We start from the raw sequence: 20,863 nt of genomic DNA on the forward strand, positions 1-20,863 counted from the left end.
GATCAACAGTTGGTTCCATCTGCAGTCTTTTATTGCGTCACAAGAAACCCAAACAAAATGTGTAGGACTTGGGAAAACAGACGTTCAAAACAAATCCATTACTGCTCATGAAGCTGCATATGCTTTTTCAAATATTACCTTTCATGCAGTGAGTAATATAGCCGTTTGTGAATGTAAAAGCCCGCAAAGTTTCAAAGACCAAAGTCCACAGCAAATAAAGTTATTTTCTCCTAAAAGAAAGAATAGATTCTAAACTGCTGAAAGGAGTCGTCAGCAATTCCAGCCTAGGGTCGTCATTGGCTGCCCGCGAGCAACGTCTACTTTGACCTGTCCTCAAACACTGTAGTTGTAGCTGAGGCCTGGGAGAGTTTGGTTCGTGTTTTCATGTTGAGAAGATGCCGTTTTCAGAGAATCCACTTCGCATGCACTCCAAAAGGATACGGACTCGTGTTGGAATTGATACAGTAAAACTGACGCCATCGTTGCTGGTCGTATCACTGTGAATGTAAGTGCTGAGGAAGCCTCTGGAGATAAAATTCAGATATGCGCGCTGTAAGTGCTAGACCAATCACAACAGACTAGGCCATCTGACCAATTAGAGCAGAGTAGGCTCTCGGAAAGGAGGGGTTTAGAGAGACTGAATATTAGAACGAACCGTTTTCAGACACTTTAATAAATTAGGTGATGCTAAAATGTATAACTTTGATGGATGTAAACCTATTGTAGATGCCTCCAACACAAAATTAGGAACCTTTTATATAGCACAATAGGGGCACTTTAGCATGTTTGAGAGGCTTTTTTTTTTGCGAGGAAAGAACAACACTTTTCTGGAGTATATGATAATAAAGTGTGTTAATTATATGATCATAAAGTATGTTAATTATGAAGTGTGTCGGTGTTGACTTTGGCATTCACGCTTTATCGGAGATAATAAACTTGACTTGTCAGTTTAATGTTCATGCTATCAGATCTATTTATGAACAGATATTCAGAGCTTTCAGAGCTTCTCCATTAGGTCACCTGATGGAGTTTTAGGTCACCATTAGGTCACCTGATGGAGTTTTAGGTCACCATTAGGTCACCTGATGGAGTTTTAGGTCACCATTAGGTCACCTGATGGAGTTTTAGGTCACCATTAGGTCACCTGATGGAGTTTTAGGTCACCATTAGGTCACCTGATGGAGTTTTAGGTCACCATTAGGTCACCTGATGGAGTTTTTCGTCTCCTTGCCACTGTTGCCTTTGGCTTGCTCAGTTGGGGATATTCAATTAATTAATCAATGAATAATACTATTGATTAGCATTACCAAACATGGACGTTTTATTATTATGTTAATTTAATACTGTGAAGCTGCTTTGATACAATCTGTATTGTGAAAAGCGCTATACAAATATTCTTGACTTGACTTGACTTGACTTTCAATTAGCACCAAGTAAACAAAATAACCATGAGCAAAATCACATTTCACTTTGGTTTTGAATTATATCTGTGATATTACCGTGATATTATTATTTGAATGAGCTGCCTCTAAACACGTGGTAGGTCCCAGTAAATGTGAACTCTTCCTGTGTAAGTGGGAAGTACTTGGCCAGAATAAGCTGTGGACAGCTGTGGATTAACTGTACCACAGGGGCCAGTTTGCATAAATATAAACTTAAGACTGTCAAGCAGTTAATTAGGGCTAATCAGTCCTACTTTTCGTTTTCAAATTAGACAAATCTACGTTTTTATGTAACTGACTTAAAGTTATGAACAGTCTTGAAGAAAAAATGTAGATGACTAAATTTATTGTAAAACTAGTCTAAGCATTTTATGCAATCGGCCACAGACATCACTATGGTTTGTGAGACCGAACATTCTTAAAGGGATAGTTCACCCAAAATGACAATTGGCAGTAATTACTCACCCTCATGTCGTTCCAAACCCATAAGACTTTCGATCATCTTCCGAACATAAATTAAGATATTTCTGATGAAATCTGAGAGCTTTTTGCCAGCATACGTTTATAAAGAGATTGTAAAACAAATCCATAAAGATCGAGCAGTTTAGTCAAAATTTTCTGAAGATCGCTTTATATGATGAACAGATTGAAGGCTTTTTGAAGATTTAGGCTTTTCACATATAAACATTGATCAGGAAACAAACAGAAGCTCAACCGAACCTGCTTGACGTGCGAGAACAAACCTCTTGTGAAGCTCAATCGTGCTGCGTAACACACGAGAATGAACCTCATTGGCTCTCGCACATCAAGCGAACATGCTTGAGCTTCCGTTTACCAAAACTGATGTGTGAGTTTATGAGTGAATAAAAGCCTAAATTCAATATGTTTATTATATAAAGTGATATATAAAGAGTCTCTTCAGAAATTTTGGACTAAACCACTATATTCATATGGAATGGATTAGTCTTACAATCTGTTTATGAACTTTTTGAAGCGTCACAGTGGTAGTTGCGTAGCTGTCAATGGAGGGACAGAAATCGCTCAGATTTTTTTTTAAATATCTTGATTTGTTTTCCGAAGATTAAATAAAAAAGTCTTACGGGTTTGGAACGACATGAGGGTGAGTAATTAATGACAGACTTTTAATTTCTGGGTGAACTATCCCTTAATGATAATATTATTTGTTATTTTCTTCTTATATTCTAAATTGAGAATAAAGTTAAGAATAATTTATTTCTTAAGAGTAATTTAATAACTAATATAAATCAATAACTCTCCATTAAATGCAATCTGCCTTTTTGCCCAACCAAACTAGACCATCAATATATGAAAACTTATGGGGAAAATTAAATAAAATTAGCCTTTTCTTCCCATTAGATTATAATTTGAATTACTGGGGCAATGATCAAAGGAAAACTTCAGACAAATATCCCTTTTTAAATAAAATTCTGTTTACCACCCACTACAGTTGATAATAGCAACGTTAATTGTGCCAGGCAAAAAGCTCTGACTAATATATACCTATCAAAACCTAATTTATCTAGAAATAAGGAGCGTTCATGCTGAAAAGAAGGGTAATTATTTAAATGAAATACACGCATGGCACAATACCAGCACAGATTGCAGGTGGTTAGTGAATAAGACGCAGGTTTTTGTGATGAAATACCGCACACAAAAACGGTGCAACCCATTACTGTCACAGTAATGCATGAACAAGCTTGCAAAATACCATTCAATTTACATACTTGCATAGAGTACATTTCTGGTCAAACTCTGCATCTGACAATCACACACACTTAACTCATCTGGAATTCCCCTAAGCACAACAGCAGTCTCTGTGAGTATGTTATATAACACTAAACAGACATGTTTAACTCCATTATCCTCATTCCTGTCCAGCTTTAATCTTTCTGAGCTTCCCAGAGGGAGAAAAGGCCTCTGAATTCCAAACATGTTTCTCACACCTGGGCCAGATGAAGTCATTTATGGAAGACTGATCAGTTTTTGGGCCAATAATACTGGTGCAACCTTGAATGACAGACTTTATAGAATTATATATTTTAGATGTGGGCAAGCGAAAGACTAAAACAATGGCTGTGTCTGAAATCGTTCCCTTTACCCTTACATGGTGCACTATTTGATAATGATGCATCACTTTTAACACAGAAAACTACAAAAAAAAATTACTAAATTTACTAAAAAGTAAAATAAATAAATTTGATTCAACAATCAATCCATTAATCAAATAATCAACACACAAATACGTGTTGTATATAAAAATCTAAAATTAAACATACAATTTTTTTTATATATAATTTTTTTTATGATATATCAATTCAATGAAATTCAAATATTTTGATATTTAATTTATCCATGTTGTGTGCACAATATAGACGCTGAAACAGTCAAAACTCGCCATCGGAAAAGCACCACTTAGCCTAAACGTCACCGTATCAGTCTATGATTTCCGCCCAAACCTCAAAAAATTATTTTCTGCCAAATATTATCAGTTACAGAAATGTTGGTGCATCACTATGGGAACAGCCATTTGTACTAGTAGTGTTCCGAAAACCAAAGTGGACAAGTGAACTCATTCATCCCATAATCCACCTCAATGAGTGTACAACCTAGAGAACACCACCGATGCCGATGAATAATGAATAATAGGGGACGATTTCGGATACAGCCTGTATTTGCTCAATGATCAGCTTTCTTTTAAAACCTAGTGAGCTACCTTGTTGTCTACTGTTTACATAGGCAGCTACAAGGCAGCATCCGGTGACTGACTCTTCATAACCATTAAAAAAAACATTCCTCACTTGAAGCTCAACAAAGACTCGACTCACAATTTATTCCAAATAAGTGTAAAATTAGCATCTTGCTAAGCTAACAATATTATGTGATACTCTAATAAGCATACAAAGCACTCAGCACACAAAAACATTAAAACAGTCCATCTTAAATTTGATTTAACTGTATCAATACTTTTCAGCACTGGCTGACATACTATTTTAATTGACATTTTTCTCGCTTCATCCGCTATTTTGGAATTCATTTTTTAGCTAATCGCAGTACATTCTGGAATTTGGCCAGATAAAGGTATCGAAGAAGGCAGCATAATATTAGCTTATAGCTCACTAGGGCTTGGAGTCCTGAAAGTGCAGAAAGACATAGGAGCCTTCGAGAAATGAAGATCGTACTGTGAATTAAATCCCTGAGGTATCTGAGAGGAGCTAAAATTAGATCTGCCATAAGCAGGAAGTGCGGTGTGCTTCAGAGGGAGTGGCGGCTGCTCCTGTCTGTGTACACTGTCTCTCTTAGGCCATTTTTCAAAGTAGTTTCAATTTAGTTATAGCACAAAATACACATGAATGAACACCAGAAGAATTGTTGAAAGATCCAGTACAGCTTACTGAAAAGTATCATCATGTCTCATGTAATCGCTCAATCAGTGTTTCAACCGTGGAAAGGTGTCGATGAAACCGCTTGTAAAATATGTAGGCTAACTTAACATTACATTTACCTCAGAAAAGCCATTCAATGTCTATAGTTGGATAGGTGGTTGGAAAAATAAACTCTAGAAAGGAGCATTTTTCTAAATATGTGCAATATAACATATATATATATATTTTTTTTACATGTTCTTTAATATCGAATGTATGTTTGAATACCTCCGTCAAGTTATGACAGCCACCGTTTAAGTATTTATATTTCAAAACACAAAGTGGAGTAGAAACATAAATATGTTGCTAAAAAGTTATATTATAAAGTTGTTGTTATTATTATAAAACTGCATTATGTGCAATTTAAACATTTGTATACAATTCAGAATTCATTTTAACCTTTAATATTATAGTAAAGTTGGAAAACAGCATGACTCGTATGTCCCCATCTAATCATGCAAATGTAAAAATTAAGTTGAGTATCTGATATATCTGGGATACCTTTTTTTTTCCTTTTTTTTACATAATAAAAACCATTAGAAAGACTGAAAAGCACACAAACAAAATAAATCTCTGGATCACTAAGTGTTTGATAACATCTGGTGGTAATTCTGAAATACAGCAGGCTTTTGGTTTAAGACTCCAATAGAAGAAACCACACATTCATTCAGTATTCCAAAGGGGGAAAAAATTGGCATGGAAAATCACATATGAGGGCAATGAGAGAAATCAACATTTCCATCTTAGTGGCACAGATTTCCATGCTCTTCCCACTACCGTATTCTACATTGATTCTTAAACATTCATATAATCATACAGTTCATTTGTTTAACGGATTTGTTTTGCTTCAGTAAAGTTCTGGGATGACCATGGCACTCTTTTAGATTATAAAGCCTTTATTATTGCGTGGCTACACACAAAACAAAGCTCTTCTACGCATTTCAGTGCATGCAAAACGAATGATTCAGAAACTGTCATGTTATGTTATGACATCACAACCATCACAACATCAACATTTGACCACCAAGATTTTTACATACTATACTATAGATCTATAAACTATTTAATTTTATATTGTATGCCAAAGGCACTATTACTCTTTTCATCAAAAAGGTTTACCAATCCTGACATAGGTCAAGTCTTAAAGGTACAGTTGCAAAGAGCCTGTTTAATTCTAAATGTCAAAGAGGAGGAGGAAAATGGTCTTGATGAATAAAATGTTATGCTCAATAAATATGTGACTTAAGATTGTGGACCTTTGGGCCAAAATAAGATGCTGAGAAGGTTTAGAATATGGTTTAAGATATAAAGACCAAAGTGAATCTCCAAAGTGACAGAATGCCATTGCTCATCCCTCACCTGAAAGACGACGCGTGATTTCTCCAACAGATATGTCCTCATGTTCGCACCGATGATGTGATATCTCTTATCAAAGCCGATCTCAATGTATTTCCCAAATCGACTGCTATTGTCATTCCTGGTGGTCTTGGCGTTACCGATGGACTAGAGATGAGGACAGAAAAGACATCAGTTTGAGTGGAAGTACTGGACTGACCTGGGGGTTTCTTTATTGTTTCAGTTAGAAGAGAGCAGGGTTAAAAGTTGAAGGAGCACACAGAAAGGTTATTGATTAAAAAACAGAGTGACAGGAAGATCATGTGTGTGGGAGACGACACGGAGCGTCTCTGGGTCTCTACAGCAGATCAGGAGGTTGATACTGCCTCCCCCAGAGAGCAACTGAGCTTCTGGAGGAGCAGCGTGTTTATAGGGCACAAGTTCATTAAACCTGACCAAAAAAAATTAAAAACTAACTAAGCTCAGATCATATGTGTTTGTAAGGTGGTTTTCACTAATTTATGTCGTTTTGTTATTTAGCTCTGAACAACCGTATGTACTATTCCATCAATGTGAGTTAATGCCTGTAGCTAGGCTGAACCAATAGCATGAGTTTGGGGGTGGGGCTACCAGTCTGTATGTCCAATGGAAGATTGGGGGGAGTATTGGGGAGGTATACATATTGAAAATAATTTCACATAATATTTTACAATCTCTTTTATTATAAGGCTGTAAAAAATCAATGGGAGAGGTTTTATGTTTGGAATTCCCATGATGCTTTTACATGCCAAAATGTATACAGAGTAAAACATAGTGATTGTGTCTGTTTTAAGTATGTTGAAGAAATATGTGAGTTGAGGACAGCAGAGAAGGTTATGTGAGTTTTATGCTAACACAAAATTTACTCTAATACACATGTGAGCACTCAAATGCACACACACTCTCTCTCTACTGTTGTACTGAGTGAAATGAGCCCTGGGGAGACGAAGACCATGCAGTGCAGAGCGGATATAACAGTCTGAACAAGACACTCATATTCAGCCAGTGAACAGCTTTTAGTCTCCCAGCCCAAGGGTTTTGGCTCTCTGAGATATAAATGCCTGTATTATTAAAGACCTTCATGAAAACAAACAGCCCGAGTCTCAGCACTGATTCCAGAACGACGCACTGATCTAGGGATGCTGGAAAAACTCACCTCCATGATGGGGTTGGACGCCAGAACTTTCTCCTCTACGTTGGCTTCGCTGGCAGAGCCGCTGACCGTGGCAAAGTAACGCATGGCGTATTTTGCTGAAACAGTTTTCCCTGCTCCAGATTCTCCACTCACAATGATGGACTGATTCCTCTCATCCCTGAATGATGCAAAAATGCAAAGTTCAAATACATTTATTTTTTTAAGAAAATGTGGTGGTGTGAGTGGTTACGAGTGTCGCTAGGACACTTAATATTCAACAATAGTATTGATCTGCCAGCATTGACACCATTATATGAGAACTGAACTGAGCTTGACGATGACATATCTTTTTTTCTCCAGAGCGACTATATATATATATATATATATATATATATATATATATATATATATAAATAAACTAAATTAATAACTTTTTTACAACAAAACTGAACCATCACTGAACTTACTTAAGCCGGACTTTAACGCAATTTAATTCTAGATCTGCTGTACAGCCGAAACTAACTTTGTTACATTATTTTCCTGTTATCTCTGTAAATCTGTATTGTAAAAAGCACTATATAAATAAAGATGACTTGACTTGGCTAGGTACCAGGGTGCTTAGAGTTTACACATTAAAAATGCTGAAAATCTATTGATTTGTATTGGTGTGTAATGGTGTATTGCAAAGACAAAGAGGAAAAACACAAGGCTCTGAGAAAATGGTGCTCCATCATGTGAAAACTGTAGCTTTTGCTGCAACACAGGCATCCACTGATCAACGAACCTTTCAGACAGACAGCTTCAGTAGTGCACACCGTTGCAGCTGCATTGAGAAGGAACAAGAGACCCAAGAAACCAGCGAGAGAAACATAACCTTGGCTGGTCTATTTTTGGCTGGGCTGCAGTGAGCAACATCCTGACCTACAAACCTTCCCTTTAGATTGAGCAGTATAGCTCATACTAACACAGACACATAGTCTATGCAAATATGAATGCTTGGCTGATGCAATGCAAGTGCAGATCCATTGTACCTAAAAGGATAGTTTTCGATAAAATGGAATGGAAAACAAACAAACATATTCTGAAAAAAGTGGATTTTGTGCATACAATAAAAATGTCAGTGGGGTATAATAATACGAGCAGAGACATTCATACAAGTTTGGAATATGAGGGTGATTAAATAATGACCAAATTACATTTTTTAGGGTGAAATGTAAAATATCCCTTTAATGTGTGTTTTTGCATTTCTAAAGGCAGTAACAAGCCACAGTACTAAAGTCAAGTCACCTTTATTTATGTAAAGCTTTTTACAATACAGCAGCTTTACAGAGAGCTTTACATACACAATGGAGCAATAGTTATCTTGTTATGTGTTATTAATACCAGACATGCTTCAAACCAAATCGAAGAATGAGCAGGTGTGACATCATCCAAACTTAAACTGGCCAAAATGAAGTTTGCTTGGAGTTTTTGTCTGTGGTTCGAAACTGTCCAGATAACTTTGAGTTGGCTAGTAAACACCTTAGATGTGAACTTGCCATGCAAGATCGCTGTGTTGACCAATAGAAAGCTGCTTGGTTGACTTCTGTTTGAGCTTCATACTGTACATACTGTAGCTTCACTATTGATAATAAACAATGGACCTTTTTGTCCATGAAATTCATCTGCAATTTCTAAAATGTAACAATAAAGCCCTATATAAATAAACATTACTTAACTTGAATGACGTGGTGAATATCAGAAAAATAAGATCTTGGAGAAGACCGATACTTTCTCAACTGCACTTTTCTCATCATTCTTGCTGTGTTTATTGTGTTATTGGCCCTGTTAACACCTGGTATTAAGATGTGTTTTGGTCGATCGGATCACAAGTGGACGATGCTAAGTAAATACAGGTGTAAATGGGGTCTAAAACGTTTTGAGCTTGTCCACTTCCAGAGGTAGTCGAAACCGCATTAGACCAGATTGCTTTCGTAGTGTTAACGCTCATCAGGTCGAATGCGTTCGAACAACCACAAAAGACGCCTACAGCTTTAATGCCTAAACATTATGGGAATTGCGCTAGCCAGGTGGGATTTAAACCCAAATTTGGTTAGAAGATGAAAAACAAACCAAGCACAATGTTCTCTCCCATTCCTGATTTCACAACACACACTCACCGCTTTCAGCGTGGTCTAGCGTCTGGAAGATCAATAACGAAATCTGATGCTCTCTGTATGTTTTTCCATCGTCTCCTTTCGTGTTCATATCTAAATGGCACAAGCTTATTTTGTTAAGCTTATTATTTTCTAAAAAAAAGCCCATAGACCATCTCCTCGAAGAAATCCGGACAGAGGTGGTTGAAAGTGGACAAAAGAGAAACACCAGGTGTAAGCGAGTATGTGTCTTCCTCGCCTACTTGTGATCCGATCGACCAGAACGCATCTTAATACCAGGTGTAAACAAGGCCATTTAGAAAATAGTGTGCAGCACATAATATTCATCTAAACACTGCTCCCATCAACAAGAACAAAACAGAACTTCACTATGAGTATCAAGGCCTTTATTCAGGTAACTATCAACCAACGACGGTTTAACTAACTTAAACTTGCTTAGCCCCACCTGGCCATCTGTTTGTAAGCCTCTTCTGCCACTGCGAAGATGTGAGGGTCCATGTCGCCCATATTCTGCCCGCTGTACGCATTAATGATGTCGGATCCATAGATGGGAAGCGTCTCATACGGGTTTATAGCGACCAAGACAATACCTGGGTCGAACAATAAAAGACCATTGAGCTCAATAATTCTAGACACATTGAAAGTGTGTATGTCTTGTGTATGTGTGTGTTTACCGCAGTAGGTGTAGATGAGTTTGGAATCAGTGAAGCGCACTTTCAGGTTGTGTAACACAGCAGGCTCGTGAAGGTAGCTGAGAGCCGTCAGGTCATTTTCTCCCACCAGGATATCTGGGTTACGCAGATGTGGCAAGTTGTTCGTCTTGGGGTCCAATTTGTACTCCAATTCCTGAATAACACAATTCACAGCACAACAAATGATATGAAGTTGTGTTTTGATGGGAACCGTCATACATCTTCTGAAGACAAACAATGGTTTTCTGTGAGGAACAGGCTGAAAAACGGACTCATTTACGTTTCAGGATATTCAAATCTGATTTGTTGCAATTGGTTGCATGCCACCGTAGAATTGACATCACTGAAGTCTGAAGTATCAGGATAATACAGGCTAAAATTAATGGATAGATTACCCCAAAATGCCATCATGTGTTCACCCTCACCATTCCAAACCTATATGAATGTCTTTCTCCTGTGGAACATCAAAAAAGACATTCTGAAGAATGTTGGTAATCATACAGTTTTTGGGTAACGTTAATTTCCATTGTAAGAAAAAAAAATATTAAGACATTTCTCTCTCTTTTTTTCACAGACAAAAAAATGAAGGCGAAGCACTGCTACTTGGGCGGAGTGATAACCACATCACCTGAGAAGCGCTCTGAATGAACTCTCTGCTCCTCACCACGGCTCGTCTCAGGTGCTGCGGTTATCACTCCGCCCAAGTAGCAGTGCTTCGCCTTCAGAGAATATAGTTCCCAGTATTTATACGGTTAAAATATGTCTGTGTCTCATGTGACTTTGTTTTTTGTACACTCTGTGACTATACAAATCACAACATGTAAATAGGAAAATGTTTGCGTTATTTTGTCACTTATTTGGATTAGTATGCTAGCTGCAACCATTTACATCCAGTCTTTGTGCTAAGCTAGGCTAGCGGTGGGTGCGTCAAACAGACTTATAGCACGCACGGAGATGAAAAAGGTATGTATGGACTTATCTAACTCTGGGGGATAAGTTGAATAGGCTAAAGTCCCAAAAAGTCGGAGTGTTCCTTTAAGGTTTTGATCGACATAAGAGTGAGGAAATTCTGACTTTTCATTTTGTGTGAACTATCTCTTCAAAGGCTATGGCTTATGGAAATATTTTCATTGGATGAAGACTCTCAAACTATCGAATGACTTCACTATGACATACTTAGAGCAAAGTCACATGTTTTTGTCCTGTTTTGGAGCTGGACAAATAATATTCACTTGCATTATATGGAAAAGATCTAGGTCAACAATCTGCAAAACATCTTTTGTGTTCCAATGTAGAAAAACAATAGATTTTGGACAACATCAGGACTGGAATAGGGAAATGCTAGAGGCGCCACCAATCCGTAGGGGCGCTCACACTGAAGTGTGTAGGTGTGTTCAACTTGAAGCTAAATACTGTAACACAAGAGTGTTTCGAAAGCATACGGAGGCATATGCTCTCTACTCCCAATACTTTGATGTCATAGACCGGTCTGTCTGCGCAGCGCCGCTTCAAGTCGAACACACCAACAGACCGATGGCCGAATTTATGACACATGATAAAATTAGCATTAGCATGCCATAGCCTAGATAGTCAAGAAGCCCTCTGATGCCTAGGGAAGAAGAGAAAATGAAAAAAAAGAGGATAAAGACAGAAGTTATGTATTGAATGGACATTTGATCTAATTGCATAATTGTTAGACGATAAAATTGGTTATTTTGAAAAAGCTAGCCATCTTGCTAGAGATAACGTCAGTTATTTTTACCTTAAAATATAAACTTTTCATGTAGAATTCACTTTTAAAAATATCTACATTTCTCGGTTTCATCCATAGTGATAACATGAAAAACATGCTATAGTTTAATAGAAGATTTCTGCAATCTACTAGAAAACAAACACTCATAAAATAAATGTTTGTATATTAAACCGTATGTCAGAGAAGTGCTCAATGAATATGTTTTGTGCATGAATTAGGGATGTCATTTTACACAAATTCCCATGATAGTTTAAATGAACGATCAATTAATCAATAGCCTTAATACTGCAATATGCAACTACTGTCACGCTATGTTGCCCAAGGGTCCTCACGAAGACAAAATAACAAGAGAAAAGTCTTTAATCCAAATAACTCAAAGTTACTCAGGACAAAGAACTCAGGAAACATAGGACTATAAATACTAAACCAAACGAGGACTAATGGCCCAATTAACAAGGGACAGGTGAATGAGATGAATCAAAGAAACACATGGGAAAACTGGGTCAACTGAAAATGAGCAAAAAGAAGGTGAACACAAAGACAAAGACAAAACATAACATAACTGCAGTGGCATATAGCCTTCAGCATGACAGGATGTGCTAAATAAATGTGCTTTTTAGTCTAAATAAAGGGCTAGTAGGATTGTAAAACGAGTCGATGCGTTTATTAAATAATTAATTTAATTCAATGATCAATCAAATATAACGACTAATACAGATGCCTGCTAATCAGAATGTGTAACTCCTGTTGTGGACGCGCTCCTTCTGGAACAACACACTAAAACGAAACCCAAAGAATTAACAACATTTTATTACAATATATTGTTCTCTTTATAAAGTTATGAAATATGACAGCCCCAATCATAGTCATTATTAGTCATGCATTGCTGTTTGAACTGAGTACGCTGAGGCTGAAGACGATCACCGGCACGCTTTACTACCGCATTAATTCTTAACCAAAAAACCAAACCATCCTATATGAGATAAATGAGATATACACAGATATGTTAGGCCAGCACAAAATAAACTAGGGCTGGGAATCGATTAAAAGAAATGAACTAATTAATTGCACAATTTGCTGTAATTAATTGCAATTAATCGCATTTCCCCCAAGCTTGTAATCATCAATATTTAAACGTAGAATCACCTAATTAAATTAAACAGAAAAAAAGGAACAGAAAATAGCCCTATATTCAAATAATATTAAACATCATTATATCAATATATTATTCTTCATTCAGTTCTATGCAACTGAATTAACTCAGATTTAACAGATTTAAAAAAAAATACTAATTATCAAAATAAAGTATAGTACTACAAAGCTATTATTACCAGAGCATGTGATCAGAGCAGATAACTGTACCATTGTTGCCCAGCATGGCTATACCAGCTCAGTAGGGCTATTGCAAACAGAAGTCTACTACTGAGAAATTTCACGTTTTTTGAGCTGACTTTGCTTTTCCAGTGCGTGATCGGTGCATGATTGGAGCGTTTGGGCCGTGAACGACAAAGCAGAAAGCGCAGCGCAAACACGGAGCGGAACATTGAGCAGAAAGCACAGCGCAGCGCACCCACACACACACACAGAACGGAGAGCACAGCGCGCCGACAATGACACACACACACACACACAGACGAAACGGAGAGCGCAGCGCACACAGAGCGGAAAAGCCCCTTTGTGAAACCTGACCGCCGAACACGGAGGGGCGGGGCGGCATATTTTCGGCTTTTATTTTCGTCCAAAAACCGACAATAGCAGCCGCAACAGGAAGTCATTAAAACAAGTCATGTCAATTGCGTTATTTAATTTTTGTATATGTTAAACATCTCAAATTAATCGCAAAGATTAACGTGTAAACAAAGAGTATAGAAGTAACAAGAGGCGAAACTCAATAGAACGTTCCATTGCAACAAACGCACCCGTGCGCAGAGCTGCAGCTCCGCCATCTTGGACTGAACACGTCATAGAATTGAACGATACCGGTTCCAATTCAAAAGCTGTTAAGGGAACTAAATAGTTGTTTCTCGTTTTTAATATCTCTATAGCAGACATCCAAAGTCTCCCGGAAGTTCCGGGAGTCTCCCGCATATTGATAGCGGCTCCCTGATGCCGGCAAATTAGCTAAAATCTCCCGAAATCTAGAGCGAGCGAGCAAGAGCGCGCAGCTCCAGACCGTGTTGCGCACACGGCAGAAAGGGTGAGGGAGTAAAGAGACCTTGCGTGTGTAATTAAACTTTTGCCATGAAAACACTCTGCTTTTATGTTCTGCTTTTTTATTTTTAGAAATTTGAATGGTCAATATGGATATTGCAATTTTGTCAATAGTCTGGAAAGTGGAAACATTTTTTTCCATATGATCCAGGTCTGGAAATGATTAAAATCAAATTCCATACTTTTCCAAACATATTTGTTGCTCAAGAAACATTTCTGATTATCAATGTTATGCTTAATATTTTTGTGGAATCTGTGATAAAAAAAATTCATGATTATTTGAACAATGGAAAGTTCAAAAGAACATCATTTATTTGAAATCGAAATTATATAAATAAAAAAATTAAAATAGGATTACTGCCACCAAAACTTTTGAACGGTAGTGTATATCTGTATAATAATATGACAGAAATATGTAATAAATGAACCACTTCCAATCAAATAAGAATAACTAATCTTCTGATATTAATCGGTTATAATAATTGATTTAACTTCAACGATAATCTGGCAAATGTCTCCTTTAGAATATAGACATATGGTTGGTCTTGTTTTAAAGCATTCTTGAATTACAACCATTTAAGTTTGGATAGTGATTTTCATGTCTATGCGAAGGGGGGGGGGGGGGGGACAGTTAAAGGGTTAATTTAGTGATAACAATGAATTAATAAAGCGGTAATTTGCCAGGTTAGGTGTTATCTCTGAAAATATGCGATTTAAAAAGCCAATTTCGACCAAACACATAACGTTATAATAAACTGTTACTGCGGTTATAGGATAACGTGTTATCGTTGCCGTTAGCTCACTTTGACGTTAATAAAAACCTTTTCTACTTTACCTCTCTGGATCTTTGGTGAATCTATGAAATGCTAGTTGATTGGTTGTATACTGGTAGTTGTTGCAGTTGATGGCAGAACACTGTTTTCTTTGTTTCCAATTATTTCCAGACATAATGCTGTTAATGCTGTATAGTTGTGCTAACGGTAAAGCCGTTGGTTCAGTCCAAAATGGCGTCAGCGCGACCGCAGCGCCATCTAGCGATTGTTGTCAAAACTGCAACGGAGTTTCGCCTCTTGTTACTTCTATACTCTTTGGTGTAAATTCCCCCAGCCCTAAAATAAACACAATATTACAGCTTACATTTGCACAAAACAAAAGGCTAAAGGCGAATGCACACGCAAACTTATAGTCATGAAGGTGTAACTAGCCTTAACGTAAAATGGTCCCAAACATAACTCCGGCGCGCTCGCTTAATTTTTCCCCGTGTCTGCTTTACGTGTTTCGCGGTTGAGCAGCACGCATGCACGTGATTTTGCTTAATCGACGATCATATATCACGATACGTTTTAGCGATTAAGTTATCATCGATCGCCGATTAATCGTTAGCATCCCTAGCATGAATGCATACTGTAGTTATTAACGCATACTGTAGTTATCTGAATCGTCAATTAGAGAACACAAGAACACAAATTACAAGGACTATTAAATACTAAAAATACTACCACCGCTGCTTTTGCTTACCCCCTAAAAGAGACTACTGATGTGAGAGTTAAGACTCATGTAGACCCGGAGCCATTGTTTAAAGGAATATTCAGGGTTATTTTGTGCATAAAATGGACCAAAAATGTAACTGACACAGAAAAAGTATTAAAAAAAATATTAAGTGCCCATGAGAAGGATTGTAGAAATGTCAAAACTAAAGTGTGACAATCGGATACAGAAATGGTGTCAGTGTGACTATCATAAAATCAAATGCTCATTGGATCACAAAAATAGGTTGAGAAGAAAAGAAGACGCATACCTAATTATTATGCACATCTAAAAATATGGTGCTTTTCAAGCCACATCTTTGTTTTCCACGTCTCAGCTTTGTTTGTTTTTTGAGCTGTATAGTAATGTACATTTAGGTTAAGTGGAACTACTTTTTCAAAGTGGGGAATTTCTGCATTATTACTGACCTCTTTACAGAGTTTGTTTCATGTAAACAGCGCTTTACAGATCATGTAATGGCCAATGATCTGGGCTGCTAACACAAAGGTTGGAGGATCAATCCCTTGGACAAATCCCAAGAAAATGTAAGTACTCCAGTAAACCCCTTGTACTGTGAGTAATGTTCATACAAATAATCTGATGAGGTTTATAAACACTCATTACTCAAATATACACACACTGACCTTTCCATCCTCAAGCTGTAGTTGCAGGACTCCGTCTCCTTGTCTGTAGTCCTTGGTGAGCTCTGCTGACCTCCACACTTCCTCTACATCCGGGATCCAGACCCGGGCATACTGTGTAGAAAAAAAAAATCATCAGTTAATATCACTCGACACAATGTTCCTTCAGTATTGCTCTTTATCTGGTTGTTTTAACACACATATTTGAAAGCATTGTGATTAATTATAAGAGCAAGACAATTCTGCTCCTAAACATGTCAGTTGATGCAGAAAAAACTGTGAAAAACAGATTAAAACATTTAATCACATGACACAGGAACCTTAAAAGCAGGCAAAAGAGATCAAGAACCAGCAACATTACATAACGCAATTATGCTATTTTTAAAGGTTCCCAATTTTCTGCACATCACCTCATTTCTCAAAGAGTCTGAAAACGTTAGTTCAAAGATTCAGTCTCTCTAAACACCCCCTTTCCACAAGCCTACTCTGCTCTGATTGGTCAAATGGCTCAGTCTGTTGTGATTGGTCCACCGCTTAAAGCCCTTGTTGGAAGTTTTCAGTCCTTTTACATTTACAAACATCTAAACACTGCAAAAAATGCTTTTGTTACTTAGTATTTTTGTCTTGTTTCAAGTCCAAAATCTAAAAATATCAAGATGTATTTACCAGACAAGTAAAAAGACTTAAGATATTATGCCTCGTTTTCTGAAAAAAATTATAAAGATTATAATTTTTTGCCCTATTGGCAGATAATTTAGCTTGTTTTAAGCAAAAGCTCACTTAATTTTGATTTTCCCCAAGAAAACAAGACATAGGCCTAATCTTAAAACAATTTTACTTGTCTAGTAAATTCATCTTGATTTAAGAATCTTTAGATATTTGGATTGCAAACAAGACAAAAACAAAAACACTAAGAAAGAGAAGCTTTTTTGCAGTGTATTACACGCAGCATGATATTCAATAAAGCATAATGGGACACTTTAATATAAATTAAACATTTAAAGAGTCATGTCATACTGAATAATTATATATATATACACTTATAGCTGGCTTATAATTTGCATCAGCTTTCATTGTGCCTGATCTGCCTCATCACTAAATCATAATTACAACCATAATAATAGAGACAGCGTGAATGCAGTCATGACAACAGTAGACAAACAGCAGTTGATCTGAGAGAACAACCAGAACCAACCAATAATCCTGATTATACATGAATGACTGACCCTATAAACATGAAGAAACAAACAAACAACGAAACTAAAGAATGGAAAGTACAGTAGTTCAAATGAGCACATTTATGACAACTAGCTGCACACTATGTTCAGGCCTCCAGACTGTGGTCCATTATCCATAATATAACCACAAAAAAAAAAAATGATACAATATTGATACAAACGCTTAAAGCTGACACTAAATATAGGCTAAAGAGAATAAGTCTGCATGGATTATCTATTTCAAACAATTCTATCAACTGGCTCCTACGTGTTTCTGAGTCAGTGTGTGTTTTAAGCGTTTCAGAAAGCAGCCTGACCGTGTCAGCAGTGGTTACGTCAGAGTTAGTCACGCGGGCCAGATGGGATATAGTCCAGGTTTCCACACCATCATCATAACTCATTCGTGTATGAGGCTCACACAGACACACTGCCCTACACCTCAGAAGACTCCTCATGCATTTTTAACAACATGGAGTGATATTAACTTCAAAAGTACCAATACTAGTAAAATTTCACAATACTAGCCTACAGAAAAAAAGTCTAAACATTATCCTTTAAATAACTTGTTAAAGAGTAACTCAGAGCCTGACTCCACCCACAGGCAATATTTGAAAAATGCTGGACCCGTCTCTATGTAGGCAAGGGCGTGGTGAGCTGGTACATGCTTACATCACGCAGTACCACAACAACCAATAGGAAAATTAAACTGCAGTATCCACCGTTCAACCTGAAGAGGGCAGCACTCAGACGTTTTTACACCATATATTGTAGAATTAAAACACTTTATACCCAAATGTCAACAAATTTACTTGAATCAATGAACAGCATTAATAAAGCCCCAGCCTTACAGATCATTAACTTAAAAAAAGTTGTTTTAGGGTTGTTACCCTAACAAATTTAAACAAAATTAAATAAAATAGAAGTATTTCTCAATTAAGCATTATGCTTCTATTCTGCTTCCAGTTTTTGATGCAATTCAAATAAATTAAAGGGATAGTTCACCCAAAACTTCGTTAATTTCTCATCCTCACGTTGTTCCAAACCAAGACATTCATTCATCTTCAGAACACAAATGAAGATCTTTTTGATGACTACAGTATATGTGAATAAAACCCTAAATGTGTACATAGAGGGTTGTTTACATGATAATTAATGGTCGACTGATATTGATTTTTAATGAAAATTGAAATGGCATCAATATGGCCAACTGGATAGTTGCATAGCATAGTTTGAAATCAAGGGTTTAAAGTTGTGTGTGTCCAGTCAGTGTCATTTGAACGCTCCTCTCCACATTCAATCCGCATACTTACACACAGAATACAAGAGTCCATGCAGTCTACAAATGCATACCGGTACTTCACAAGATTTCACAGATGGATTCGACTTAGTCTGCAAGGTTTGTGAAATCAAATGTTTATTAAATATTCAAATATTTGAATATAAATGTGTATTTGCTCAATTCTGACAGTAGATGAGAAAGTGTTATATTGTTTGCCTTTCTATTAATAATAATATAAAAGCAGACACTATAATAATACGCATTCAGAGCTGCTAAACAGAGAAGATGGAGAATGGAACGATGTGTGCTCAGTTGCTGGTGTTCTCAGCGATGTCAAAATAAAAGTCCCACTTCCAACACATCGGCCAATCAGAAAAACGTATCGGCTGATGGCGATATGTAAAAAAAATGCCAATCAGTTGTCCACTCCACCATTAATAACAAATATACATAACATACGGTTCAGAAACAATACGCAAGATGCAAGGACAAATGCGTATGTTTAACCTAAGTCTCTGGAGAAGACCATCCCAGAACTGAGCTCCTAGCAACAGAGAGACAGGAACAAGAGGAGAGAGGGTAAAAATAGCATCTCAACACGATCACACACACACACACACACACGGTCACTAAACCCGACACAACTTGCTCCTCTCTCCCACTTGGTCACATTCACACTCAATGACGATTACCCATAATGCCAGAAAATTGAGGATTACAAGACAATGTGAAAATCAGTATGTGTGGTTGCAATACATCTGAAAAAACATGATAATCCTCATGTGACACAAGCACATGATTCAGCAGACAGAGACAGACATTCGCACACACACACACACACCTGACCCAGCAACTAATGAAAGGGTATCTGTAATGTGACATAATACATGAACTTATGGCATGTTCAGCACACACACACACACTCATATGAAATGATGCATCTAGAAGGTTTTATTATAGAAATATTCAATGCTCATAGGCCTCATACACACTGCTATGTTTATAATAATCATTTTAACAATTTATAACACTTTTAACAATTTAACAATAATATAGGTGAGCCATACACGGACGACTCGCGAAATCCAGTCATAAAAACTGAATTTACTGTAGAGCGTGAAATTTCACAGAATTTGTTACATTTTTGATGAATAAATAAAAAGCAGGTCACTCAGTACACATAAATCATATCACGATTTAGACTAGTGTATGTGAATATTAAACTGCAAAAGACTATTTAAATATGAATCCATGTTCTGCATGTCTGTGAATGAATGGCGCAGATGAGCGGTTTCATTTACCACACACACTAAAGCACGTGTAATGCTCGCGGTGTTTTCAGCCTCTGCCGCCTCACTAAATGATGACATGAATGCATGAACTTCATCTCCAGAGCCGCTCTGAGAGTCACTTCATGAGCATTTTACCGTTTCATTTGAGAAAAACTATCGTCATTGTTACGATTTCCTGATAGGTCTAGGGGAGGAATGAAACAGTAAAAATGGATGGTGGTGAAATGAATGTGCAACAGCATGAAGCCACCCCGTCTCCAGACCCAGAGTTGTTTCACAATAACCACATAGTGATCTCATTCAAGAAAGTAGTTTGATTTACAAATTAGGCAAAAGAAAAAGAGAGGTATCAAATTCAGAAGGGGGTATAGCCAAAACAACAAACATAATCAGTCTTACTCATTAACCAAACTACCTAAACTAAAAGAAAAGAAAACAAAAGTACAGCGAAATAAGCTAACTCCCTTGCTAGCATAAACAGGAGAAAAAAAGTATGATTCAAAATAATGGCACCCACCTCCCTACTAACCCCACAAAATAAATAAATAAGTGATTAAGTAACAAGCTTCAAATAAAACAAGAGAAAATGATGCATTAAAGGTAACACTCACTTCTGCCTTTAAAATATCAATCAGGGAATGGAACAGAAAGAGACTAAGGGTGCTTTCACACCTGCCTTGTTTAGTTCGGTTGAATCGCAC

At 37.1% G+C, this 20,863-nt stretch overlaps 1 protein-coding gene across 4 annotated transcripts in view; it reads right to left on the reverse strand.

Annotated features, from left to right (window-relative positions):
- The window catches only part of myo5aa (myosin VAa), an 80,672-nt gene that overhangs the window by 43,262 nt on the left and 16,547 nt on the right, over nucleotides 1-20,863 (reverse strand). For all 4 annotated transcript variants that reach the window (XM_079621651.1, XM_079621649.1, XM_079621648.1 and 1 more), the window contains exons 2-6: nucleotides 16,378-16,488; nucleotides 10,225-10,396; nucleotides 9,996-10,140; nucleotides 7,416-7,572; nucleotides 6,245-6,388 (exon numbers count right to left, since the gene is read on the reverse strand). In XM_079621651.1, the coding sequence (XP_079477777.1) occupies nucleotides 6,245-6,388; nucleotides 7,416-7,572; nucleotides 9,996-10,140; nucleotides 10,225-10,396; nucleotides 16,378-16,488 (729 nt within the window). The remainder of the gene's footprint in view (nucleotides 1-6,244; nucleotides 6,389-7,415; nucleotides 7,573-9,995; nucleotides 10,141-10,224; nucleotides 10,397-16,377; nucleotides 16,489-20,863) is intronic.

This window comes from Phoxinus phoxinus, assembly GCF_949152265.1.
Source record: "Phoxinus phoxinus genome assembly, chromosome: 8".
Taxonomy (NCBI): Eukaryota; Metazoa; Chordata; class Actinopteri; order Cypriniformes; family Leuciscidae; genus Phoxinus; species Phoxinus phoxinus.